At 41.3% G+C, this 27,933-nt stretch overlaps 2 protein-coding genes across 2 annotated transcripts; one reads left to right on the forward strand and one right to left on the reverse strand.

Moving 5' to 3' along the window:
- Positions 1-1,658: 1,658 nt before the first annotated feature.
- On the reverse strand, positions 1,659-20,799 carry PRR19 (proline rich 19). Its single transcript, XM_072427231.1, has 4 exons — positions 20,461-20,799; positions 16,512-17,438; positions 4,364-4,506; positions 1,659-3,221 (listed from the first exon to the last, which is right to left on the reverse strand). The coding sequence occupies exons 2-4, from the start codon at positions 17,419-17,421 to the stop codon at positions 2,229-2,231; spliced, it is 2,046 nt and encodes a 681-aa protein (XP_072283332.1). The 5' UTR covers positions 17,422-17,438; positions 20,461-20,799; the 3' UTR covers positions 1,659-2,228.
- Positions 20,800-20,829: 30 nt separating this feature from the next.
- Positions 20,830-27,780, forward strand: PAFAH1B3 (platelet activating factor acetylhydrolase 1b catalytic subunit 3). The gene is made up of 6 exons (XM_072427232.1): positions 20,830-20,967; positions 22,493-22,579; positions 23,802-23,891; positions 25,040-25,156; positions 25,380-25,502; positions 26,763-27,780. Exons 2-6 carry the CDS (start codon positions 22,499-22,501, stop codon positions 27,030-27,032), a joined length of 681 nt encoding a protein of 226 aa, XP_072283333.1. The 5' UTR covers positions 20,830-20,967; positions 22,493-22,498; the 3' UTR covers positions 27,033-27,780.
- Positions 27,781-27,933: the final 153 nt, after the last annotated feature.

The following is a 27,933-nucleotide window of genomic DNA, read 5'->3' on the forward strand; positions in this document are numbered from 1 at the left end:
TAAGCTGACTCATCCATAACAACCGTAAGAGTGGGCACGCTAAGAAGATAATTGTTATCTGTTTTATTACTTGATGCTTATTACAGAATTCCACTGGGCACACTTTGTAACTAAAATAGTCAAAAAACAACATTATTATTTTAGAAAGCTGTCAACCTGTTCTGACACTATATGCAGAGATTTGTGTTTTTGTAGCTGTGTGTCTGAATCAAGAATAAAAAGCTTACTTGTCCCGATTCTGCTCTGAGCCAGATGCCCTTTGCTTGCCTTGTTCCACTATTTCCCCCACTGACATGAAGGAACACACTGCCTCCCATTGCCACCAACTATAAAGAACTGTTCTTTCCAATGACACAAAAAATCTAACACAAATTCCCAAACTGATACCAGCTATAGACACCATTTCCTTCATTAATGGGGGACTAATCATTTGACTAAAAACAACCAAGGGGCACTATGTCTCTTATAGATACCAACAATAGGGTACTAATCCATTTACTGACTCCAACCCTGGGGACTGGAAAAAAGGTCAGCAAAGTCTTCTATATCTAATAAGATTTACGCAGTCTTCTCTTGCCAGATTTTTACTTTTTAAAGCAGAATTACAATTCTACAAAAAAAATTGCAATAAGGTAGGTTGCTTATTGCAGAATGGACAGGTGATGTCCAGAGGATGCCGTTATTTGCCAGGTATCCTGGCTTTCTGGAGCTGTTGGGACTACCAGGATTGGCTACCAGGAAGAGGAGATGGAGGAGTCTGCAATGGAATGGGGACAGGTGTGTTTAAAAAATTGTGATCAGGCAGGTAAGGTTATTTTATTGCCTATTGCCTATTCCCTTATAAAATTAAGGACCTGCCTGGTTGCAATTTCTTAAAGTAAGCGTTAGTTCCCATTTTGGTGTAGGTTCACTTTAAAAGTAGCTAAAATAAACATCTCAATATCCCTTCATTACTATGTCCTGCACAGCTGCAGCAAAGGTCTGTAAATACACTAGATTTTTACCACTAGGAAAGATTCACTTGTTTTTTTCAACCATTGCACAAAATTATGACTATTGACTATTTCAAGTAACAATTATTAAGCTTCTGTAAGAGGCCTCAGCCTCAGAGCTGTGTTGCATTGTACAGTGTTGTCAGTCTATAACTGTACAATGCTTACAGGAGGAGAGAACATAAGGACAGGATGATCAAGGTGTTGCTGCTCCTTCACTGGCCAGTCAGCAGACTTGAGATGGTACTGAACTTAGCAGAACTTTAGCATCTTATTCTCCACAGTCAGCCCATAGATAGGTGACTATAATTACATGATTTTAAACAGGGTGACTTTGAGGTTGCAGCCTAGAGCTAAGATTCGCAGAGGAGGCGTACGGCTGTAACAGGGACAGAAAAGATATACGCAACACATTTAGCAGACATAATGAGATTATTATTTTTGCTTATAGTTTTGCTCTAATTGCTGTTTTTTTACCAGCCAAACAGAAATGTTTATTGATCTTTGCATAGCGATGTTGCAAGCAACATCAATGTACTGTACTTACTGTAACACCCAGCAACCAATTAGATAAAAATATTCCAGTAAAACTGATTGAGTATATTCTTGCAGAGCTAAAATCAACCCTTTAGGTTATATGGCAGTACATGAATAAAAAGCAATACATTTATGAAAATTACAAATATTTTATTGGTATTGTATAAATTAGTTCTCAGAATCCCCTCAAATGATAGAAATAGAGATATTGATTCCAGATGTAAGGATTGTTCTGTTGTGGTGACCACATCATATTTCTCACTTTATTTGCTCCAGTTACAGAATTCTCTAGCTTTCAGTTGTTTAATCAATTGTTGACATACAGTGCAATTTACGGGCCAGCTCAGGTCAATACCTTATAATTGGTTTTCTTAGATTTCTGTGAAGGGATTTAGCCTATGACAGAAGGAAGGGCCCTGTCAATTAGACCATGTATACTCTTATCTCAAGGGAGAATGTACCACAGTATATAGGTGAAGTGCAGCTATATAAGTGCAATGGGGTGGGTAGGTAGAAATAGTCTTCATTAGCGGGTGATGATGGTTCTATGATGATAGCAATTGTCACATTTTAGATTTCTTATTACTGGGACAAACAAACGAGGGTCAGTCATCTTAGCAGAGTTGCAGACAGCAATAAAAAAAACCTGACGGGTGGTTTAACCATTCCTTATCAAAAAACAATAAAACAAGGTTGCATTTAGTAGAGTTTCATTCTTGGAAATACCCAGGTCTCCGGGCTTGCTGGATCTTGTGTTCTTCCATAGGAATGACTAACAAAAGAATTTCCCTGCTGTGCAGATGTGGAGGGCATCACTATGGGCCTTTTTGTCCATTGACTGTACTGATGCGATGTTCTGTGTGGCCAGCTGTCCTCGCTGTGCCATTCCGTGTCAAGCTTACCCACCACACCAGTGGCTTCTCTTAGGGAAGGTGATGAACTCAATAGTCTATGGTCACTAGATATGTTTCTCTGTTTTTGTGAAGATCTGTTGCAGAAAATGTCATGAGCTGAATCCATGTCTGTTTCCAATGGTGAAGACATGTAATTTTTTATTCTTTTAAATTCCAATGGGTCTTGGAATCTATCAACTTTCACTCCATGTTTCTCAGGTCTAATATGGTGACTCTCAAAACTTTTCCTAAATTTCAACTGGTGGGAGCTGATCCCTGTATGGCAAGCCCTGGATTCAATAGGGGGCACACCAAAGATCTCGGTGATTGGAGAATGGTGTACATTACGTCCGAAGAGATTGTGTAGAACCTCAAATGAGGGTTGGTTCTCCCTAGAAGAACTGGACCTGAATCTTGGCTCTGATATATTCGAATGCTCTGTAGAGATGTCTTGAAAGGGCTTTCCAGGTAACCAACCTTGGTCAATCATTTTTTGACTTCCATCCCACTTGATATTTGTCTTGTTAGTATTTTGTGAGTATCCCAAATCATCACGGGCAATTGTCCATCTTACTTGAGGGCTATGGGTATTTGGTCGGTGTCTACATTCCCTGTAGTGAGTTAAAACATCTTTGTCTTGCCTGTTTGGTCTGAAACCTTCACTTGGTAACTGGACAGTAACTAGATGTGGAGAGTTTTCAGCTAATATACTATGCTGCTGAAGAGGCAGATCATACCTGGATTTTACAGGCTCATGGAGGACTTGCTTGGGAATCTGATGACCTTGTTCTGGTCTGACCTGTATTGGATCAATGACAGACATGAGCAGCACTTAACAAACATCTAATCACAACAATACAATAGCAGAAAAAAATTATACTACAAAATTCCTCCTCTTGGGTACTGTTTCGGTCAGTGTTCTCCCCAGCCCCTTTTAGCTGGGTGCACCATCTGGCACTTTTCAGTAACCACAATACAGGGGCTGCCACCCACCTACAATTTCCTCCCACCTGGCTTAAAAAAAATTCTGGATTTGGTATTAGAGAAAAGTGTAGATCAAGGCCCACCCAAACTAGAAGAACCAGTGAATGGTGCTACTATTACCCCAGAAAGCAAAATGTATCAGAACATCCAAACCTTCATATATGCGTGGCTCTGAATCATTGTTCTTCTTTTGAAATAATTTTTTTTTTTCTATAAGCTTTTGGATGTTCGGGTAAATATATTTTGCATCCCGTTGCAGTATTGGATCACATAACTCTATACGACACTATTGTTAGGGCAGACACATGAGCTGATACTTATACTTATATCTCTATCAGACTCTAATGATTTCACAATCGTTTAAAGCAGACCTAAATTTTGTGTTTAACTTCTTGCTATTTTATTAAGGCCATAAACTTTGTGCGCATCTTAACATGTGTAGTGCTATGCAAGCCCATTCACACCCCATGGAGATTCTGGTAGTGAGATATCATTGGGGTTGTCCAATGATAATGAGTCCTGAGCCTATAATGAAGGTAATTTCTGACATGTGTGGGACCTAACTGAGCTGTAAGATAACTTCACCTGGTTTTCGAAAAAGCCTGCAAGACTTTTGCAGGACCATAAGTTTCAAATAATTTCTTTGTGCAGGAATTCCTGGGCTAAGCAGCCGATCATGAATGAAAAGATGGGAATAAAAGAACTCGATGCAGTTGGTTTTCATTTACCCATCATACATTCCAAAAAAAAGCAGTTAGTTAGTTATAATTGGCTTCCCCACAAAATTCACCTTAGACTGTATTAGGACATATAACTAAAGTAGGGACATTAGATTGTGAGCCTTTTTAAAGGACAGCTAGTGCCATGACTATGGACTTTGTGCTGCCTAATACGTCAGCGCTATATAAATACTGGATAATAATAATATTATTATTACATGTTCCTGTATGTACTCACCATGTGATCAGGGCTGTCTCTGGGCAAATGCATGAAACGAAATGGGGTTGACTGCATGGGGCCTTGTGGTCTCTGGGTAGTTTTCCTGACATCTGTCCCACTTCCACTGCCATGTCCAAATTTATATTTTGCAGAAGTATCCACTAAAAATCAATAAGAAAAAAACAAAAACATTAAATTAGGCAATTTAGCTTTTTTCTTTAACCCCAGTAAACTAGACAATAGGTATTAATTGGCCAGTTGTAGTGCTTACTGACTATGGCAGGGGTGTCAATCTCAAATGCACAGTGAGCCAAAATGAAAAATATGGGGGCCAACCATATTTAATAAAATATATCTACAATTGAGGAATGTTTTCCTTCTCATCAGATATAACAATGAACCTTTTCATATGGAAACAAACTTAGGTTTTGCTTAAATTGAATCTAGAACAAGCAATGCGTAATAGTTAGTTTTCTTCAATTCTCTTCAATGAAAATTCAACCATTCAAGTCCATGACTTGGAGTAGCAAAGAAAAGTGCCTAAACATAAAAAAAGCATCAACAAAAGAACAACAAAAAGCAGAAACAAATGAAAACATTCATTCCAGCTCAGTTTGCTAAACTCTGATGTGCCCTGATGCACACTGGTCCACGCCAGATACCTGGCATCTCTTCTTGGATAATAGCTTATCAATGTCCATTTTGTTTGGCCATTTTTGGTAGGGGTGGCCCAATGTGACTGGTAGCAGGTCGCTAATGACAGTCAACAGAGAAGGGGGTGCTTGTGGGTCCTGACTGAAGTGCCTGCTGAGCATTCTGGGATTTGTAGTATTAGCGGTGCATGTGCTGTCTACTGGCGGGCCAGCTCTAGTAGACATTTGGTATTTGCTTGAGGGCCAAATACAATTACAGTGCGGGCCTGAGTTTGACACCCCTGGACTATGGTAACATTTTACTACCCAATATGTCCCTATATCCCTATGCCAGGCTGTCAAAGTTATTCCTATAACAGTCCTATTATCAGAATGACTTTAAAGATGTCTTTGGCTTTGTTTTAATTCACAGATACACTAATCACCCAAAACAGTAAACAGTCAGATGGAGTCAATAACATTGACTATCTGATTACAAAGACAAGTGTATATAGCAGAGCGACCAAATTGTAATGGTTAGATGAGGAGTGGGTCATAGCCTCTCCACAATGGCGGGTGTTGTAGGGTTCTCTTAGTATGCAATGGTCAGTTCCTGCAAAAAGTGGTCCAGGAAGGAACATTGACACATTCATGGGCACCCCAGGCTTAACGATGAGTGAAAAGGGAGGCTACCCACAGCTGGTCCAAAGTTACTGAATTACAAATTAAGGAAAAACTTGTCCAACTTCTTTTAAACAAAAATACAGACAATGGAACGTGGATGTCTACACTTTGTTTTACAGATCAATGATTCAATTTCATACTTTTGTTAATAATTCAGAGATTCCCTCCTATATCCACACAATCTAGTTCCTATACCACCCATTGGTGTGAATGTGCTCGCTTAAGAACTCCTTTGGTATGGTGTATTCTAATAAATCAGTAATCTCTAAAACCTAAATTTCATACCTAAGTCATATAAAAACCTTTGTTAACCAAAAAGCCCCGCAGCCTAATTAAAAAACTTGAAAACGTAAAATGAGAAGTTGCTGAATATTAGTTAATAAAACTATTAAACTTTACCTACATTCACATTTCTCTGCTATATCCTTCTTGGCTTACCCTCTTTTCCAAATATTACTACCACTGATGATCTCATATTGTTACACACAGTGTGGCTCACAGAAGCCTTTGGAGCAGTTTTAAAATGAAATCTGCAACAAGGTGGAAGTACAGTGCACTTTTTACATATTTGCTCTTCCTATGATATTGCAATAAATGTGGAGATCTGGAGCCATAGGAGGAAGCTTTCTACCCCACTATAGCAGGAGGGATCATTTTACTGATCAAGTTAGTAAATACAGTGAGATATCTAAAGTAAGCCCCTAGCATGTCTATAGGAACACCCAACACATGTTTACGTAGAATTTCCTATAATCTTTTTTAGGATTAAAATGGTTTTGATAAAATATGTAGTAAAAGTTATGATTAGGACACTTCTATACAAAAAGCAGCCTGTTCTAGCAAAAGGAAATTATAATTAACAACCTGCAACCCACAGCCATCATTTTCTCCCAGACTACCTTCTTCCCCTCGGCATGTCATGGTTCCTTCTGCCACCTTATATGCCACAACAAGGCATGCCAATCAGCAGGAAGAACTACTAATGACAGCAGGGAAAGTGCCAAGTATCTGCAGTGGCCAGGGAGCAGTGGCTGCTGGAAAGGTTTATTGGTATATTGTAATGGAATATATTGTTTCTTCATTTATAAGCTGCCTTGTGTGTAGACGTGACCTTCAAAAGTACTTTACCTTTTTATTGGACAAACTGATTCTCTTCTGCAATGTCATTACCTTTTCTCCCTCAGCTCCTGCCTAGGTGACAAAGTCGGGGTTTGAATTTAGAAGAGCTTATTCCATGTGCATCATTGTGCACCCAGGGTAAAATATTCAATTTGCAAAGATTGTTATTGTAACTTTACGATAAGATCAGGTGGTTTTTCATTAGAAATAAATAGCCATATTTAAAATATCATTACACATCTGAAAGAACTTGGGCCTGATTTAATAAAGCTCTCCAAGGCTGGAGTGGGTATACTTTCTTCAGTGCAGCTGGGTGATCCAGCAAACCTGGAATGGATCTGGTCCAGGATTAAAAATATATGCTAACAAACAGCAAATGACTTTTAAGAAGCCCATTACAGGTTTGCTGGGTCACCCAGCTTCACTGATGAAAATGTATTCTCTCTGGCCTTGGAGAGCATTAATAAATCAGGCTCATTGTGTCCACTTATGTCAGAGTTTGATGCCCATGTAGTATTTGCAAATCTCATCCACATCATCCAATGTATTTGTTGACACATTGGGGTTATTGGAAATATTTATTTATCATTTTTTTTTTTACATTTCATGCATTTATCTGTCTTTTTTTACTTTTTTGTTTTTCAATAGGAATCTGCATTAGGTCGGTGTTGCAACAATCAGGAGATGAACCATCTATGTTTCCCCTTTAACCACACAAATGGTACATTGGGCCTGATTCATGAAAGCTCCCCAAGGCTGGAGAGGATTCACTTTCATCAGTGAACCGGGGTAATCCAGCAAACCTGGAATGGATCTGGTCCAGGATTCAAAACATTTGCTAGCAAATGACTTTGAAGAAATCCATTCCAGGTTTGCTGGATCACCCAGCTTTACTGATAAAAGTGTAACCTCTCCAGCCTTGGAAAGCTTCAATAAATCAGGCCCCTCGTATTCAGTGAGTCCGTCGAACTGCCTTCGGCCACCCCCGCTGAGCTGACTTAGGGCCCTTATTGGCTGAGGGGGGTCCAGGGCCCTTGTGCAGTGGCACGCTTTGGGCCTTCCTATGTCCGCAACTATATCCAGACATCCCTGCCAAACAGCTTAGATCTCCCCACTTTGTCACCTTCCAATACGGCAGCATGAAATATAGCTGGGCTGCATAAAAGCAGCCTGAATTGCTGCTCACTTCACTTTCACCGCTGATTCCTTTTACCTGCTATTTCTGATCATTTTGAACCAGCTGTCTGGACTCGTTTTTACCTTGGGAACTTCTCAAACTTCTCAAACTATAATAACCTCCAATTACCTACCTTCCTTTTGAGGGACCACATATGTATCCATTCAAACTTACCATTCAGCAACACTACGAGCCCAAAGTCTCTACGTTCCCCTGAAGAAGCCACACGGCGAAATGCGTTGGAAAGAGATAACTGCATTTTATCCCAACTCTTCCTTGTTCTATTATTTCACATTATATATATCACGTTGCGTCATGTTTAGAGTTCAGTTGAATTTTGTATAATCAAGAACTATTTCCTAACCAGCAACTTTATCATAGCCAATAAGCTCTTCTTTTCTGGTTATTCTGTTTTTGCATGTTGAAACTTTTAGGGCCTGGCAACTGATACTGATAATTGTTGGAGAATTGTGAGCTTTTCTTTTCCTACCAGCATGAAAAATATACAAAAGTTAAATAGAATAAAAATGAGAAGTATCAGAACTTGAATTTGTCATTGTTGGAGTTAGAAAGGTGAGAATGGGGATTTCTATATTTGCCCAGAGTTCTGTTTTAATTACGGCTCATTGTAATGATGGGATTGAGATGCTGGGAAGACGGGCTTTTGTGATATTTCAGCCCTCCTTTTGTCAGGCTGCCAGACTCTTCACATTTGGAAACTCCATAAGTCGGGCTGCTTTGAGCCTCGGCGCTTTTGGAAGCTTTACAGCGGGCTGACCTAATTTCTGCAAGGCGCTGTATCACACAGAACATTGTCCTAGCTGCTGTCGGATCATTAGGCGAAATACTCCTTATCTTCCCATGTGCAAACATTAATATTAACATATTGCTAAGGGGACCGACTTATGTAAATCCACACGCACAGCTCATTGTCAGAGGAGCTTATTAGAAAACCAGCAGAACATAGCTGGAAGACGAAGAAAAAGACACGGGTCACTGACTGGGGCGAGCAATAAGGGAAAAAAAAAGACTTAAAGCGCACAAACTTCTACGCCAATACTTTCAAATCAAAATATTGCACCATGGAGACCAGAGGGGGCAGTAGTGAGATTCAAAAACTTCTTTCTGCTGTATCTCCAATCTCCAGCTTTAACAGCCTCATATTTCAGGTGGTGAGGCCAATGTTTGTGGATGCAATGTGACACTGTCTCTGCAAAGGGCTCTTCCTCCAACACCAAATACTTACCTTGCATCCTTTCATGGTTGCAGCCAGCACTAGAATCATAAGAGTCAGCTACTAGAAGAAGCAATGATGCCACTTTCTAGATTGACTATTAGGTCTAAGTATTACCCCAGGGGTGAAGGTCACATGCCACTCCATACTTAGATTCGCTGGGTAGCATCACTTGCTGCCAAGTTCAGGATAACTAATCTGGTGTCTGTTCAGTTCCTGGCTGCACCTGTGCATTACAGCCCCATAGACTTCTATAAGGGTCGCTAGATGGATCCATGTTCCAGCCCAAAAGAAGTCTATAGGGCTGTAATGTGCAAATGTGGCCAGGATGCACACAGTACAAAACAGTTTTATTGTCAAATTATCTGTACATGTATGCTATTAATAATGTATGGAAATTATTATTGCCACATGTACTATTTCACTGCTCCTCGCCTTTATATCATAAATGTATGCAAATCACTATTTGTTTATTGTTATTTTTGTTTAAAATTAAAAAAAAAAAAACCTATTAAAAATCATTGAACACAAATGTGGCCAGGATGGTGGTGCATGCAAACGAACAGAACCGCCAGATCTCAGTAACTGTATAAATCAGTGCTGGGGGGAGTGTTGGTTCACTGCAAAGATCACAGATCGACACATGGAATAAATGCTCTTTGTATCATGCATGGTACAGCTAATGTATAAGGAGGAATTCTGATCCTGCTAAAGAAAATGCATGGTGTTAATTAAAAATGAAAAGCAATTTTATTTCTCTGTAATGTTTACAAATATATATGTCAAAGAGACAGCTATACCTGCTCATAGACTAAAGATACAGAGATACTGACTGTGCTGCCTGGTTGTGCCCTGCAGGTACAAAGATCTGTGCAATATTGCACTGACAGCAGCGCCATCTAGTGGTCAATATTAAAAGATTCTAAAACTCAGCAGGTTACTTTTTGTTTTTTTTTTATCTTCTCCAAAAATGATCAGTGATTATCTCACACATTCTGGTTGAATGTCCATGCCATCTGGAAGATGAATTATGTTTTCTTCTCTTACACTGCAGTAAAAATTTGGCACCTGCAGCGTTATGCTTTGAGTTATGCTAGGATGAGCTATGGTATCTATGATTACAGACACACAAAGGATAAATCCAGAGATTAATTTACATCGATTCTCTCCAGTTTTGTTTCACAGTTCAGATTAACACTATATGGCCAAAAGTTTGTGAATACTTGACTATCACATCTATATGAGCTTGTAGAGTCCAAATCCAAAACCATAGGTAGTAGTATTTGGTATTTGTACCCTAGCCCTATAGCAGCATTCACTTTTCCGACAGCAACACACTTCCTGTCCTAGGGTGACAACGCTCATTCACCTTAGTGTGTAAATGAAGTAGAGGTGTCTCCTGGTTTGGACTTTCTCTCTCTCTCCATCTCCATTAGACAAGGGGAGATGTATTTGTAGTTCAAAGCTAACAGGCACATCATTCATTATTATTATTAAAGAGTATTTATATAGCGCCAACATATTACGCAGCGCTGTACATTAAATAGGAGTTGCAAATACAGACAGATACAGACAGTGACACAGGAGGAGGAGAGGACCCTGCCCTGAAGAACTTACAATCTAAGAGGTGGGGAAGCAGCATACAATAAGAGGGGGATAAGGAATGGTGGGTAGATAGTGAGGGTTTAGGAGACAGAAGAAGACGGGTAGGCAAATTTGAAAAGATGGGTTTCAAGTAATTTTTTTTAAAGAAGCAGAAAGTTGGAGCATGCCAAATAGGACGAGGAAGACCATTTCAGAGTCTGGGCAGCTCTAGAAAAGTCTTGGCCCTGGGTGTGTGATGAGGTTATGAGTGAGGAAGTCATTAGTAGGTCCTGTCCAACTTACCTTTCTGACCTGATAGAAATACACGTATACAACAACGTATATCTGCTACATTAGTATAAGCATTTGGGGATACCAATAGTGCTCAATACCTCACATAAAGGGCCTGAGGTTTCCTAGCTCTCCTAGAATAGAGAAGATGTCTATCATTGGTGAACCTGGGGATCCAGCAAACCTGGAATGGAATTCTTACAAATCATCTGCTAACTGTCAGCAAATATTTCCAACCCTGGACCAGATCCATTCCTTTCTGGAGAGCTTTAATAAATCAGGCCCAATGTATTGTACACAGACACTTGTGGCAATAATAGAAACACTGGGAGGAGAGACCTGTGAGCTTACAATCTATGAGGATCAAGAAATTCATTTATTGAAAGATCAACAGGAATTTTTCTACTTGAATTTGAAAAAATAAGGAAAAACATAACTGGAAAAAGGAAAGAAATGCTTCCATCCCCAGGATTGGTACGCTGGAGGGGGGAGGAGGAAGATGTGTGAATGGCATCCCGCTGTGCTTTCCTCATGGAGGGGGACCTCTGTACATATAATGGATTTTTGCCTCTGATGGGCAGGATCATTTGTCTTGAGCAAAGTTCATCTGTCAATATGTAATTAATATGTTTCAGTACCAGTTGTGATAGAGAAAACACAGAGAGAGCGCTGCCAGGGTGAGTATAAAAGGGGATGGGCAGGGTCATTCTTTTGGACCCTGCCACATGGTCAAGGACAGGTTCACTTTACAACCTGGCTATGATAAGTAGTAGGGGGTTGTGAAGAGGACCCCTCCCATGGACCTTGTTTATTCACCCTATGTGGGCAAAGTACAGATTCACCTAAAAATCCAGGTAACGCGAGTACCAGAGGTTGGGGAAGGGTACCCTCTCCATTGATCCTGTCTATTCACCTTACATGGGCAAAGTACAGATTCACCTAAAAATCCAGGTAAGGTGAGTACCAGAGGTTGGGGAAGGTGCCCTCTCCATGGACCCTGTCTATTCACCTTACATGGGCAGGGAACAGGTTCTCTTTTTAATCCAAGTCCCCTTCCCTTAAACCTTCACTGTGCACACAGTGTGTGGTGTGAAAACGGTTACAGCTGCCCTCATTACAACACTTAAGGTAAGTGGCTTAAAGAATGAAATCACGATTGCCCGTGAACAGCTTTTATCTCTCAGCAGGTCTTCTCACACAAACTTTAAGACCTAAGACACGACCCGCTTCTCTGCCAGCCCTTCATACCCAGCTGGCACTTTGTTAGCAGGATTAGACTCTGGAAGAAACAATTATATCAGAATCTGACAAAGTGTGCTTGCCGCTCGGATTTGCAGTAAACATCAGGTACTTCTGTACGACAGGATTTGTTCAGTTTAAAGCAGAAGTTCCAATTAAAGTGAACATTTCCATTCCCCAGCATGTGAACATATGGCTTTAAGTAAGAGGTGGTGGCATTGATGCACAGCGGCCATAGATCTTTATTAATGGGGGAGACAACGTTTGGGGGGCTGTAGCAGAGTCTAGAATCGGCGTAGAGAATCTGCTGAGATTTGACAGTTCTGCCCATCAATTATTTGATCTCATGAAGAAGCCATGGGCCTGATTTTTTAAAGATCTCCAAGGCTGGAGAGGATACACTTTCACCAGTAAATCTGCGTGATCCAGCTAACATGGAATAGGGTTTTTCAAAGTAATTTGCTATTTACAAGCAAATGTTTTGAATCCTGGACTACATCCATTCCAGGTTTGCTGGATCACCCAGCTTCACTGATGAAAGTGTATCCTCTCCAGCCTTGGAGAGCTTTATTAAATCAGGCCCCATGTGTTCAAGTCAACATGTGTGCGCCTGTGACCTTTGAGTTGCTTGTTGCTTGTTTTCGGCTTGTTCCGGCCTACTCCTCTGTGACTCTTGGCTTGATCCAAACTTCATGACTGCCTGACATTTTAGTATTGGTGGTTGCTCTGGTGTGCTTGACGGCCACAACCTGGGTGCCAACCGCAGCAAGGTCCCACATCCTTTGTGTGTGATCCGATAAAAACTGGCAGCTCCTTAGACCCTTCACCTTGGCCACACCTTACTCAAGCTACAATACTGAGCACTATTGGTAGGACAACCCAGCTTTTAATGCATTCCCTGGTATATAACATATAGACAGGCCAAGTAAAGCTTCTTATTGCAGTGCAAACAAACCAGGAAGACTGCCTCCGACAGATTAAATAAATACAGATGTCAATACAGAGCGATCCATCATAAAGGGATTCTATTCCTGTGAAATCTGTGAACTTTTGAGAATTCCACTTTAATGATATATGCTTTAAGCTGCTTCTATAAACTCATGAAGATACGCGTTGAGTCAGAGGCAGAATTAATTAAAAATGTTTTTGCAGATTTCCTAGTATTCATCTATTATGGTTCAATTGAATGGTGATTAATACAATATTGTGTGGCTTTTTATCAATGCATGGGATATATATGTACTTTATATAAGTGGTTTTGTTCGCATACGTTCATGTATATTTTAATGGCTATTTGAATAAATATGATTCATTTTATTTTTTGTACCTTAAAAGTCCCATAGTTTTTGTAATTCGGCCAGGACACTATCTGCACGGAGTTTGCAGGTTCTCTCCGTGTCTGTGTGGGTTTCCTCCGGGTACTCGGGTTTGCTCCCACATCCCAAAATCATGCAGTTAGGTTAATTTGCTTTTCCCCCAAAGAAATTGAACTTAGGCTAAATTAATGACATATGGCTATGGTAGGGACATTAGATTGTGAGTCCCTATGAGGGACAACTAGTGACAGGACTATGGACTTTGTACAGCGCTGTGTAATATGATGGCGCTATATAAATGCAGTGTAATAATAATAACAATTTATTAAAAGATGAAATGAACAAAATGCTTTATTTTATCACAGGTACAGCTTCTGCTCTGCACAGGATACAACCCAACCATGCAATGTGACTGTTCCCATTATGAATATAATATGAATGCAATCACATTACTTTAGGATAAAGGCAGGTGCCAAAGCTATATGGGCAATGACGATTTGATAGACATGTTTTTAATGTATTTTATATCAGACAGAACTTCTTTATGTAAATCAGACCTGAAAAACAAAACCAACTGTGCACTGAAAAGCTGCAGCATATTAAATTTGTGTTTCTGGGTTAGATACGTTTAATACAAGAGTGAATTTTAATACAAGAGTGAATTTTGCACACCGATAACTGGTTGTTTTTTTTCCCAGCAATTTCTGATGTAAATGTAAAAAGGTAAAATGGGTACACGGAGGTGTTGTAAAGGTAAGCTCATGTTTATTTCAACACTAAAGGTTAACTTTCCACTGAGAGAGAGAGATTAGAATTTACGCCCCCGCAGTACTTTACACTAATATTCCAATTCATTTTATGGCCACATCAATTCACACCGGCGTGAGTTGATGCAGGTCATAGAACTCTATAAAGCGGCGTGTGGGGGGTGCAGTATATTGCAGCTGATGTCTATTTCCCCCGCTCTCATCTGTCAGACACAGAGCTAATATGCGCTCTGCAACTGTGCCCTTAGCAACAGAACGCGGCTGCTAAGAGGGACCCAACAGCTTCATGACATCAACGGATTTCGACTATGTAATTAATTCAGGCAATCAATTTACTTTTGTTGCTAAGGACGTGCACCCTGGCAAATGATTGGTGTGCACTTGCAATGACTGTTGCCCCAGATGATCGTTCCTGATCATTTCGGGTGAATGGCGGCTGTATGGATGCGTTGCTCTGGGAGGGGGAAACACGAGCATGAAACCCCCCCGCTGTGTTGTACACATCAATGGTTGTTAGTAATCCAGCAGAACAAATCACTGGGGGACACCTGTACACTCTAGATTTTACCCGAGATGATCACAATCAATACATTTGAAGGGTGCATCCAGATTCTAATCATAGACCGCACACCTGTACAGCTAGGATTTTATCAACTTGATTCCCAAGTATAAACCTGATCATTTCTTATGGGAATGAAAACTTTATACCACTGCAGGGTCAGTTCACAATAACACGACACAAGCAAATACCTAGAAACTTCTTGTTTGGGCTGACAACAGTAAATTTCTTGCACTAACAATCCCAACTGGTGTTGTGTGCCTTACCTGATGGACTATGGATCTCCACCTGTACCCTACCCACTTCTGACCCGCTTGACATGCATGCATTGAACTGCAAACAATGTGACAACGGGTGACAGTTTAGGAATGGTGGCTGTACGGATGTGCTGCTCAGTTCCCTGTTTTATGAAGAGCATGAGGCGGGAGCATCAGTATGCAGCCTCCCGCTACGTTGTGTAAAAATAGCGGTCGTTAGTGGATGGTCGTTAGTAGTCCGGCAGACCAGATCTCTAATGACCTGGGGGCTCCTGTACACACTGGATTTTCACCAGAGATGATCACAAACGATCAATATAGTTGATGGGTGTTTTCAGATCCTAAACATAGACCACACACCTGTACAGGTAAGATTTTATCAACTTGTTTCCTGAGTTTACACCTGATGATTTCTTATGGGAATGGCAAATTTATATCATTGTAGGGTCAGTTCACTATAACACGACACAAACAAAAAATACCTAGAAATTCAGTGTGCTCCAAACTTACTACTTACTTACTTACTCCTACCCACCTCTGGCCTACTTGGCAAGGCAGCAACTTGACTAAACGCTTGCCATCACACGGTCTGATTTATCAACGTTCTCCAAGACTGGTGAAGGTAGACTATCTTGGGAGAACATGGGTGATCCAGCAAACCTTGAAAAGATCTGGTCCGGGACTGAAAACATTTGCCATAAAATAGCAATTTATTTTAAGCAATCCATTCCAAGTTTGCTGGATCATTCAGGTTCTCCCATAATAGTCTTGGAGAACTTTAATAAATCAGGCCCAATGCATATAGCGAAAAGGCTCCTGGAAGATGTTGTTCTAGGGGAGTGCCTATGGGAGGAGGAACTGAGGATGATGTCATAGGGCTATATTTATAGAAAAGGGAATCAGAGAGCCCCTCACACATTTTCCGGTGAGAACCGATTATTGCCACACATGTACCTGGAAGATTCCCACCAGGGAATGTTTGAGGGAATTGCAGATTTTCTATTTTATAAACAGTGCCCATAGAGAATTGGAAAAAAATGTTTTTCACTAGTGGAAGGAAATATTCTGGGACACAATGCAGAGAGGGATTAGTCATGGAATTAGTCAAGAAATAAAGACCACGGGCTGGGATCCAAGGGTCTCAAGAGATCATTTTTGGCAACCTTCTTCCTGGTTAAGCCTAATTAGGAGAGCAGATACAAATTACAGACTTGTCTATGGTTAATCTGAATGCCTATATATTACATACATACATACATACATGACACACCAGTTATCCCAGCATCCATCACTCACGTAAGTCTTACCTCTACAGATGAAGTCCGGCTTTCTCTCCACCGATTGGCTTGAAAGATTGGACCTTGTGCCCGATAGCTCCTTCACTTTTTCCATTATAGATTGGCGAATCTCACTCACCAGGTTTCGCCCTGGGAAAAGGTTACGTAGGTTCAGCATATTGTTAATGCTTTCAGCTGCCTCGTGGACAGGTGCTTCCTGCAGTTCTTCAGGAAAAGTTCCAGTCCTACCACCTGACAAGGGGCTCTGATGACGGCTACCGCTGCCTTGGATGACCAATGTTGAGATTTTCTTGTCTACACCTACGTTTGGTTCAGGCTGAGGGACCTGGGTCCCCGTTTTCCCACGATCTGCTGCCCTAGAGCTTAGTGGTTCTGAGCTTTTCGGGTTTGAAGGAATTTCTTCTTGATCCTTCCCCTCCGGCGTTAGAAGAAGGCCAAGGCTGAGCTCCTTGTGACCCATCGGTGTCCTTCTCAGATTGTCCGTAGCAGAGTCTTTCTTGGCTGCCTCCACGTCCATTGACTCTTTTACAAACCTCTTAATATTGACAGATTTCACCTCGTGATCAAATATACCCTGGTGCTGGATCAGACGATCTTGGGTTATAAAGACTTGCTTTGAGATAAATGGTTTGTTAACTAAGGGGTGAGGTGCTATTTTTGGACCATGTGTATTAGAAGATCCGTCACGTCTTTGTACATAGTTCTGAGGCCACCCCTTCTTCTGAAATGTCTCCTGCGTCTTAAATTTATTAATGTTACGTTCTTTCTTGGTCTTCCTTCTTTTTATTTTTATCAATCTGTTGATGTTTTTTTCGCAGATTTTTCCTTGGTCTATGGAAATGAGTTCTGACTGTAACCCGGCAGAGCTGGGAATTGGTTGGCTTCCCTTTACAGATGGCAGACTGTTCTGTGGATTCATTGTGTCAGGAACATCACCTGTTATCAACAAGCAAGAAATAAAGAGTTATGGAATGAGCAGAGGAACAATAAGGAACAACTGCACCTGGGATGGACAATTCTAGAAGTCAATACAACCAAAAAAGTGACCAAAATCTAGGGACATCTGTGAAGGGACTGGGGTTGCCCAATATTTCAATAACTGGTGAATTTAATAGTAAATGGTGCACTAGCAATCAAGCAGCACACTGCACAGGATCTATCATCTCCCGGGAATCAATAAATATTCAGACTATTGGGGCTAAAAATATGTTCCAATATGGGAATGATTAATAAAAGTAATGTTCCAATTCTTCACTATTCACTCAGTCCATGCGCATATTGCACTCACTGGCCATTATTAGGAATCATTCCTCTTCAATATATTATCAATTGGAGATGTGTTACAATTCAAATGAAAGTGGATGCAATAAAATAATTGGACTCTTCAATAGGAAAAAAACAATTTGTTTCTTGACTTCAAGGGAGACAATATCGTTCTGTGGGCTCCATCCAACTTGTCAGTTCCCATTCAATAACACAACTCTGGTATCTATTATTATTATCAATATTATTATTATCATTATTATTAAACAGGATGTATATAGCGTCAACATATTACGCAGCACTGTACATTCAATAGGGGTTGTAAATGACAGACTAATACAGACAGTGACACAGGAGAAGAAGAGCTTACAATCTAGGAGGTGGGGGAAGCATCACACAATGGCCCAGATTTAATAAAGCTCTCCAAGTCTGGAGAGAATACAGTTTCATCCGCTAATCTGGGTGATCCAGCAAACCTGGAATGGATCTGATCCAGGATTCAGAACATTTTCTAGCAAATAGATAATTTCTTTGAATAAATCTATTCTAGGTTTGCTGGATCACCTAGCTCCACTGATGAAAGTGTATTCTCTCCAGACTTGGAGAGCTTTAATAAATCATGCCCAAAAGAAGGGGGGATATGGAATGGTGGGAAGTAGTAAGGGTTTAGGAGACAGAAGAAGACGGGGAGGTGAGGTTGAAGCATTGGATTTTGAGTGCCCTTTTAAATGAGCAGAAAGAAGGAACAAGTCGAATAGGATAAGGAGACCATTTCAGAGAGTCGGGGCAGCTTTAGAAAAGTCTTGGAGCCATGTGTGTGATGAGGTCATACGTGAGGAAGTCATTAGTAAGTCATTGGAGGAGCGGAGAGAGCGGCTAGTGGAGTATTTTTTTATCAGGTCAGAAAGGTAAATGGGACAAAACCTGTGAAGGAAGTTGAAGGCAAAGCACATGAGTTTGAATTTGATTCTCAGGTGAAATGGAAGCCAATGAAGAGAACTACAAAGAGATGCAGCAGAAGAGGAGCGGAGGGATGGATGGATGAGTCTGGCTGCAGCATTCATAAAAGATTGTAGAGGAGAGAGTCGGGTTAGTGGAATAGAGAGGAGGAGGTTACAGTAGTCCAGACGAGAGATGATAAGAGCATGTACAAGGAGTTTGGTGGTCTCTGGGGACAGGTAGGGGTGGAATTTGGAGATGCTGTGCAGGTAAATGTTGCAGGACCTGGAAATGACATCCAAAACTTTCACAATCCTTGAGTTTAAAACAATTCCAAAATGGATAAAACTTTAAAACAGATCATCCATGGATGTGCATACAGATCCTCATTCTAACACTGATTCCCAGTACAGGTGATGTATGAACATTATACAATAAAGAGACTTCACCAAACTGTAGCTGCAACGTTGGTAGTGCACAGTTTTCTAAAATGTCTTTATATGATGTAGTGGTAACAATAACTCTCACTAAGAACACAGTCAGCACCTGAATTCAACCAATCAGTGGCTCATAGGATAGCACTCTGACCTTTGCAGTGCTGGGTCCCAGGTTCAAATCTTGGCCAGGACACTATCTGCATGGAGTTTGCAGGTTCTCCCAGGGTTTGTGTGGATTTCCTCCCACATTCCAAAAACATGCAAATAAATTATTTAACTTACCCCCAAAATTGATTTAGACGGTATTAATGACATATGACTATGGTAGGGACATTAGATTGTGAGCCCTCTTGAGGGACAGCTAGTGACATGGCTATGGACTTTGTACAGCGCTATATAAATACTGTGTAGTAATAATTACAGTTTAAGGTCAATTTTTTTTGGGGGGAAGCCAATAAACCCAACTACATGTTTTTTGGAATGTGGGAGGAAACCAACACAAACACAGGGAGAACCTGCAAACTCCATGCAGATAGTGTCCTGGCCAAGATGTGAACCTAGAACCTAGCACTGCAAAGGCCAGTGTGCTAACCACTGAGATACCGTGCTGCCTCTTTCCTTTCCTGAGGACAGTCCAGGGGCCCTTGTGCAGCTGCACAGCCAGCACCCAGAGGTCATGTGAAGTCTATGGGTATGTACATGGGCCATCTGATAACGTTTGGATCTGAAGTAATAAACTTAAACTTTCTGGGCCAATAAGTGTAAATCTGAGTCGGAGTAAAGAAAACAAAATCTTTTATCTGCCCGCATGCTGCAGAGGAAGGACCTTTGTTTTTAGAATGTAAGCAGCAACCTCTCTGCAAATATCCCATACATGTATTGCTCATTCAAAGCCAGAGATCTCCAATCAAAGGACAACTAAGCTTTGCTACAGACGTGTGGGTCGGACTTAACAGCAGGGAGGCTGGACCTCTGCAGAGAGACCACTGCTTCTACACAAGGGTTCTTCTCTGCAGGTGACTGGCTTGTCTACTAAACAATGGCTGCTTTCTATACATTGAAGATCTGTTATTTTAATGTTTTTTGTGTTGCTGCTATAGAAATGATGGCACAGAACCTGCATGGTACTCTGATAGTAACATATTTCAGACATCCATGTTTTCATAGCAGGGGCTGTGCTGAATTGTCATTGGTTATAGTTATTTTCCATGCAGGAAATCCTCCAATGTGTTCATTTCTGATATATTTTTGGGATGTCAATGTTATATATGAGAACAGAGCAATATATATAACCTAACACCTAGGAATACACGTTTCACCTTGTTGGTGTGTTCACGGCACATTCACATAGCATTCACTATATGACTAGCCCCTCGATAACGATTTCCACTTCCAATATGGCGGCAGCAGCGACCACCCTCCGATAATAAACCGGTATACGCCACAACCACTTTAATCAACCCCATTTTTGGTCACAAATGGTACAGTCCATCTATTGGTAAAAGCTATCTGGCCTGCATCATAATGCTAAAAAGGGGTGGATATATATACACCTATATAGGTTACTTTAGTTTAGTCCATTTCGTTGCGTTTAATAAGGACGAGACTATTTGAACTATAAAATAGGGGCGTTATTAAAGATGAGTTCCTTGCGTATGAATGACTTCCTGGACCAGGCTATCCGATGCCTGGCAGAGGGGGGCGGGCTTCTGGGTTTCCTTGAACAGAGGCAGGATTGGCGGTGGATTCCCCCCGTAGTGGAAGGGGATGGTATGAGCCGGGAGGGGAGGATTCCGGGGCTGCAGACAGTGAAGAGGAATTAGCAGGTGAGGAGATGCAGCTTCTATGGAGTCTTTTATATTCATGTGACTGACATGTATGTGGCGTCCCCTGCGTGCTGACACGGTGTCACCCTTCCTTTATAGAAATATACATATATATGTATTTTGTAAACGTATATCTCTATAATGTCTGCCTCCCTCATTCAGCATCTTTGCTTGGCCTGCAGTCTATGAGCCAATCAGAGCTGCTGCTTGAAGGAACCAATCAGAGTTGACCCTTCTATGATTGCAACATAATGCTGTTGATGCTATCCAATCAGAAATCATCATGATTATACAGGGGAGCTCATTCGTCTCAGATGCACTTGCAGACTTCTGATTGGTCAGGGAGGGTTTTTGTATATTTTGGGTAGGGGTAATAAGACTTGAGCGCTTTACACTCATCCCCCTACCCCCAAGGGCGTTCCTTTGTTATTCCATACATGTCAGAGCTTACACTGGGTCAATTGTTCTTTGCTCTGTGTTCGAGCATGGTGATTGGCTGCTTGACCTGAGCATTGCAACATGGGAGGAGGTCACATGCCCCCCAGTACCCAGGTGCAACGAGTGGGCAGGATTTGCTCTTTTCTTCCTGTTGAGCAGACCGGTCATCCCTGCCTGCTTCCTGTGTGTTTGGTGCCCGGTCTCCTCCACGCCCTCTGTTTTGTCTGCTAACCCTGAAAAGCAGCAGTTTGGTATCCTGGAGCGCCATTGCCTTTGGTTTCTCCCATGCAGAATGCCTGGTGTGATCGTACTGACCCAATTCTTCTTCCCCCAATCAGATTAAAGCATGTCAGATCTTCATATACAAAACTTTAACAGCTGGTGAAGAAAGGACAATATTTATTACAATATAGAATAAATACAATCTATAGAAAACAAACTCCATGCATCCAATCCTGCAATGAGAATTATATATAGCAGTAGGTTGTGCAGTCATCCAATCACATGTGCCAAAACTGTCCCAAACTGTATAAAGTGTCGGCTCAGTGATCATGTGACCACTTTTTTGTTGTACGTTTAGCACTTACAGATGTCATGCTGTTTTTATATTAATTCTAGAAATATACCTCCATGGCTCATATCCAGAATCATCACAGTTCTGGGTTTTGTCCACTTTTGGTAGTGACAGGGTCTCTTTATTCTCTCACCCTGGACTTACCTATACTTACCATTGAAGTGCTCCCGATTTGTCAGCGCTCTGTCAGACCCCAAAGTCCAACCTCATGTCAGAGCTTACACATAAAGTCACCTGCTCACTTGTGATAGTGTTCGGGCCTTCTGATTGGTCAACTTTATCATACAAGAAGGTCACATGCTCCTCCAGATCCATAGAGGAGAGGAGGATGGGAATGTTACAATCTATAGAACCGTGGTGTGTGGAGGAGGGGACTGTGGGGTGATACCCTTCTGAACCTGGAAGCCATCAGCTCTGAGCACTTCCAGGTTTATAGCCATCACATCAAGGAGTGGTGACACCGTACTGAAAATGAGCAGATCTCTAACAGCTTTGTCTGTTTGTTATATACAGGGCAGGATGTGTGACGGAAATCAGAACCCCGCTGCTGTTCCCACCCCTGTGCTGGATGTGCAGGGGGATGGACGCTGGATGTCAATGGTGAGTCCATGGCCATGTTGTTTCCTTTGTCTTGGTGGAGATTACCATGTGAATGTAAAGACATGTAAAGTTTTGTTATCTGCTGAAAAGATTTCCCCAAATCTACCAACGTTAGGGAAAGTCCTCTGTCCTGCATTAGGTGCCCTCATAGGATGTCCCCTCACTTTTTGTTCAGGTGACAATCGGTCAACTTAGAAAGTATACCCCACCCCTGTGTCCAATGAGGACTCGTATGGCAAAAAGGCCCTCACAGGTGTTCTGGCCCTTTACAATTCTATGCACTGAAAAAAGTTTAGAGTTTAAAAAACTTTTTGGATTTTTGAAGTTTTTCCTCATCGGCAATCAGATGGCTAGCTCCATAAAGAACAGAAGCCCTGACACCGAACCTACTGAACTTCTTCCAGTCTGAATGGGCGGATTGTGACCAGGTCCGTTGGTTAGGAAAAGTACCCCACTGGGGGGCGCACCAGCCAGAGCCACGGATCATGTCCCCCGTATGGACACAACTCACCCACTCTCCCATCGTAGGCTTAGACCAGTGACGGGAGAGTGGGCGGGTTCTGGCATCATGATTTCACTATGGGGGAAGTTTCTTCACCTTTTAGTGACACAAAGCGCCCTGAGCATGCGTGGTCTGGGTTCCGTGGATTTAGTCCGTAGGTCCCAAAAGGTTGGTGACCACTGGTGTAGAAGAAAATTTGAAAGGGGTTTGAAGATTTACCTGCTTGATCAAATATGGAACAGAAATTATTATCCGATGTCTATAAATTGAATGTGAATAGACACATCCATGGTGAGTTATTTTTAAAGCATTTAACATAGGGAAAAAACATCATATGAGCTCATTCTGTATATAATTTTTTTACAGAGTGAAGTTTTTTGTCATTTTGAGTTGAGATATGATTGGTCACTTGCTCTTAAATGATTTTGTGTGCAGTATTGTTGGTTATCCGTAGATGATGCATGTAAAGTGTAACAAACTCTTTAATAATAAATGGAAAGCGTTTGTTACTTACTTTACACGAAGACACCGTGCCATCTACTAATGTCACTCAAATATAAACCAAGATCCTTTTTCTAATGGCATTTTCAGGAAAAAAATATCTTAGTTTATATTTGTGTACATATGGTACCTGGCAGTAAGTAAAAAAGAGATATTTAAGCGCTGACCTTGAGGTTATTATTTACTTTTGTTGTTTAATGGGCCTTTTGTATCTCACAGCACAATCACTTTGTGTCGAGCAGCAAAGACAAGGAGCCAGAGATTGTGTTCATAGGAGACTCTAATGTCCAGCTGCTGCACCAGTTTGAGGTAAATATGCAGTGCATGTCCAGCCCTAACTTTATTTTGTTTGCAGTGATCTCCCCACAAATTTTTTCCAGCCACGTTGTGGGGGAAGCTGTAGCCGGGTGGTCAAAAAATATGCGGAGCAAGATACAACAAATTTAGTGTTACTAGTTGTTAAGGTCATAGGTATCCAGTGATCCCTATTACAGTGTCAGTATAGTGTCCTCCTATACTTTCTTATTCCTGGCTCAATAGTATGGCCCATTTTTCCATCTTTTTTTGGATTATGTCAACTGTCCAGCGACACAACTTCCCAGTGTTCATGTTTTGTATGTGTAATCCCATGTAGTAGTGTAACAAATTAGGTTTAGCAATAAATAAACTGTCATTTACCGAAGTGCAGTGGCGCCATCTTTTTTGCCTCCATGTTCTTCCTCATGTCACCTGATCTTACACTCTGCATGTTTAAGATCGGGTGAGGTATATTCCTGAAAATGTGAGATCAGCACTTTTTTTTTTTGGGGAAGCCCCCTGATGATGCATGTGCAAAAGAGCAACTTACAGCATTCAGGGATACATAAAAGTTTCCCTTTCAGAAGGGAAATAATGTTTCCATTATTTAAAAGAGATATCCAGTGCTTATCATGTGAACACATATTAGCAGATGCGAGTGGGACTGGCTGTCTCCAGCTCTCATCAGTGCTAAGCGGATGACAGCAGGGCTGCTCGTGTCCCACTATCATCCATTCAGAGCAATAGCGCTGCTGATGACAGGTGGGTGGAGGAGACACCAGTGCCAGGTGGAACGCCCGTGAAAAAGCCTCAAGGGAGAACTATGGGTTCTTCCTGGTTTTAGCACTATTCTGGACTCTGTTAGTCTGTGTTCACACACAGGCTTGTAGATAAAAGTTAAAGATACACGTACAATCTTAATGTGCACATGTGTGGTTCATAAATGCAGTTCAGAAGATAAAAGGGTACTGAGAAAATGATTCAAAATAAATGATTGAAAAACAGGGTCCAAGCACCAATATACTGTATTTGGCATTGTTTCTCAACTCAGGGAACCCCTACTATAATTTCTATATTCACAGTATATTAGCATGGTTGTCAGTAACAAGAATACATTGCTGTAGATGTAACTGTGATTGTGGTTTCTATTTTTCCTGTAGATTTGGAGGGAGCTCTTTTCCCCTCTGCACGCCCTGAACTTTGGAGGATTGGGCGAAGGCACCCAGCATGTATTATGGAGAATGGAGAACGGAGAGCTGAAACACATCAAACCAAAGGTAAGTGGGAGACGATAAATCATTTCTACTTATAAATGTGCAGGATGGCTGCTCGTTTGTTTCCGGTCCCCAAGGGAAAGGGGTCAGCCCTGAAATCACACTGCTTTGTAATGCAACATGCAGCGTTATAAATCATAGCACATCAGAAAGTGCTGCTGTATAGTGCACACAGAATATATTAGCAAAATGTGATTTACTTACATATCTTCTTTTATGTCATCAGATTATTGTGCTTTGGGTGGGCACGTTCAACCAGGGACACACTGCCGAGCAGATTTCAGGTGGCATTCAGGCCATTGTCCGGTGCATGCAGCAGAGGCAACCTCAAGCTAAGGTTGTGGTATTGGTAAGTGTTATAGACTTTGTCAACCCCCTCCAAATGCTAAAACTTTTTCCTTGGATCAGAGAAAACTGCAGACCAGTGCAGGCCTTCTAAGCTACATCTAATACGCAGGACAAAATAGGGAACAAAATATAGGATGGAAGGCTCTCCTTGGTAAGATCTGCTTAGCTGTGGTACTGTCTATCAGCCAGCTTACTACAAAGCGTAGTAAATAGATAGTCATGGGAAAAAGATAGATCAACTGTAGGGAGAACAATGGCAACAAGGAGAGGAAGTGAGAGAACCTCAACAGGGACAATAGTTTTTAAAACGTGAAAGTTGTGTGGGGATCAATGTACCATATATATACTCGAGTATAAACCAAGATAAAAAAAAAACCCTGAAAATGAATCTCCGCTTGATCCCTAGATGGGCCCCTCTTTTTTAAACTGTTTAGCAAACGCTTGCTGTTAGTTTGTAGAACTTCTTCCTTGCATATCTAGTACAGTGGTATCTTGGTATAAGTCCTTAATTCATTCCAATCCTTGGGGTATACCAAACAGGACTTATACCAAACAAATTTTTCCAATAAGAAGTAAAAGGAAAATGATTATTCTGTTCCCATGAAAAAAAATCCTATAGTTATTGGCATATTATACATTGGTGAGGTTGTGTAAAATAATTTAAACACTGCCTAATAAATACAAAAGCAATTAGATGAAATAAATGAAAATGTAACCTCCCTTTACCTTACTGAGAAGAGTCGAGTGCCTACTAGGATGGTGCTGAGAAGGGAGGAGGAGGAGATGTTATGTAATTCACAGAGAGTTATATTGCGGGTTGTTCACTGAATGGTAGCAACTGGTGTACTGACACTCGTGGGCAGTCGTGGGTTTGTCTCGAGAGAGGTAAATAAGGGTAGTGCGCGGTGTTATGACTCATTTTCACCCATACAAGTTCTAGCACAAAGGTTGTATACCAAGCAAAATTTTTCATGTCCAAACAGGACTTATACCAAGATGGACTTATTCCAAAGCGGACTTATACCGAGGTACCACTGTATTTATTATTTAATCAAAGAGCAAATTTTCCCTACTATTTGAATCAGCAAGGGCAAAATGTACTGCACGCTCCTAGCTTGTGATTGGCCCCCAGGAGATGGATTCTGGGGTGATATTGATTTTAAAAAGCAAAGAGGCTATAGGTAGGGGGTGAGGAAGCATATAGATGTGAGCTTGGTTTTGGCTGCAGTCTGTCTCAAAATGACTTTGCTCGTTTTTGCAGGGTTTGCTGCCACGAGGGAAGAACCCAAACCCCTTAAGGGACAGAAACAAGCAGGTGAACGAGCTGCTGAATGAAGCCATGCCCTCGATGCCCAATGCCATGTTCTTGGACGTAGATCCCGGGTTTGTGCATTCCGATGGTACCATCAATCACAACGACATGTACGATTACCTTCACCTGAGCCGCCAGGGATACGCTCGCATCTGCCAACCTCTGCACAAAACACTGCTGCAGCTGTTAGAGGGCAGGGGCACTCCAACTCAGCAATAGTGAATGCGACCAAATGGTTATCTAGATTTGGGAATAGCCTGGAATAATGCCAGAAGAGGGTGAGACAAGTTCTCTTAAAGGCTTCCTACATAAACTTCTCCAAAGATAAGGTTGAAGGGAATATATGGTAGTAAACCTGCCTGGGTAAGAGCAGTGCAATAACTTTATCATTCCACCAGGGGGTGCTGTCTTCCCAAGTTAACACTTTATATCTACTGCCTCTGGGGAGGGGACAGGAAACACTCCTTTCAGGACCCCCCCTCACAAAAAAAAAAAAAACACTTTACAATCCCTAACCAGCTGCCGCTTTATATCTAGGCTATGTTTTGTTTTTCTCTGGCAAAAGGTGCAAGCTCTTCTTTGAAACAGGTGCAAGCTTTCTCTTGACTGAACACACTTCCTCCATTCTTGATTCCTCCTATCTGTGGAGGAGCGGAGTTTGATAAAAAGGCACTATGGAATGTGGTTGTCGAGGAACATCTTGTACTTGTTTTAAAAGACAATTTGAATGCATGTAGGTAGCTGGTTGGAGAGCGTGGGTTTAGTACTACACTTCCTTTTTTGTTTTTATGTCCTTTTGTACAGTTATTCTTGTTTGCTTTTGTATATTACAGTGAGATTTATTGTATGTTTTTTTTGTTTCTTTACCCTTATATGACCTTTGTGTACACCGCAAAGAGCAAGTGTGATTCCACTATACCTGGAAGACTTGTCACCTCAATCACATAATAAATGTGTTGTGACTCTCGCTTCTCTGCGTGCGGCTCATTGATTTGTATGGGGCAGTGTTTGCAACCAGGGCTCCTCCAGGGAAATTTGTACCCCTCAGGTCAGTTTTAAGTTTACAATTCCCTCTGGCATTGACCATGTGACCAATGGTACAACACTAGTCATGTGATGT

The sequence above is a fragment of the Pyxicephalus adspersus genome, chromosome 11 (genome assembly GCF_032062135.1).
Source record: "Pyxicephalus adspersus chromosome 11, UCB_Pads_2.0, whole genome shotgun sequence".
NCBI lineage: Eukaryota > Metazoa > Chordata > Amphibia > Anura > Pyxicephalidae > Pyxicephalus > Pyxicephalus adspersus.

What these genes read in the sequence shown, in the direction of transcription:
- PRR19 (XM_072427231.1), bottom strand. Translation starts at nt 17,421, where the DNA reads ATGAATCCACAGAACAGTCTGCCATCTGTAAAGGGAAGCCAACCAATT. An exon ending in GCCGGACTTCATCTGTAGAG is followed by an intron (nt 4,507 to 16,511) that starts GTAAGACTTACG and finishes ATTGATTTTTAG; the next exon opens with TGGATACTTCTGCAAAATAT. An exon ending in GAGACAGCCCTGATCACATG is followed by an intron (nt 3,222 to 4,363) that starts GTGAGTACATAC and finishes GATCCAATACAG; the next exon opens with GTCAGACCAGAACAAGGTCA.
- PAFAH1B3 (XM_072427232.1), top strand. Translation starts at nt 22,499, where the DNA reads ATGTGTGACGGAAATCAGAACCCCGCTGCTGTTCCCACCCCTGTGCTG. An exon ending in AGCTGCTGCACCAGTTTGAG is followed by an intron (nt 23,892 to 25,039) that starts GTAAATATGCAG and finishes TTTTTCCTGTAG; the next exon opens with ATTTGGAGGGAGCTCTTTTC. An exon ending in TGAAACACATCAAACCAAAG is followed by an intron (nt 25,157 to 25,379) that starts GTAAGTGGGAGA and finishes TTATGTCATCAG; the next exon opens with ATTATTGTGCTTTGGGTGGG.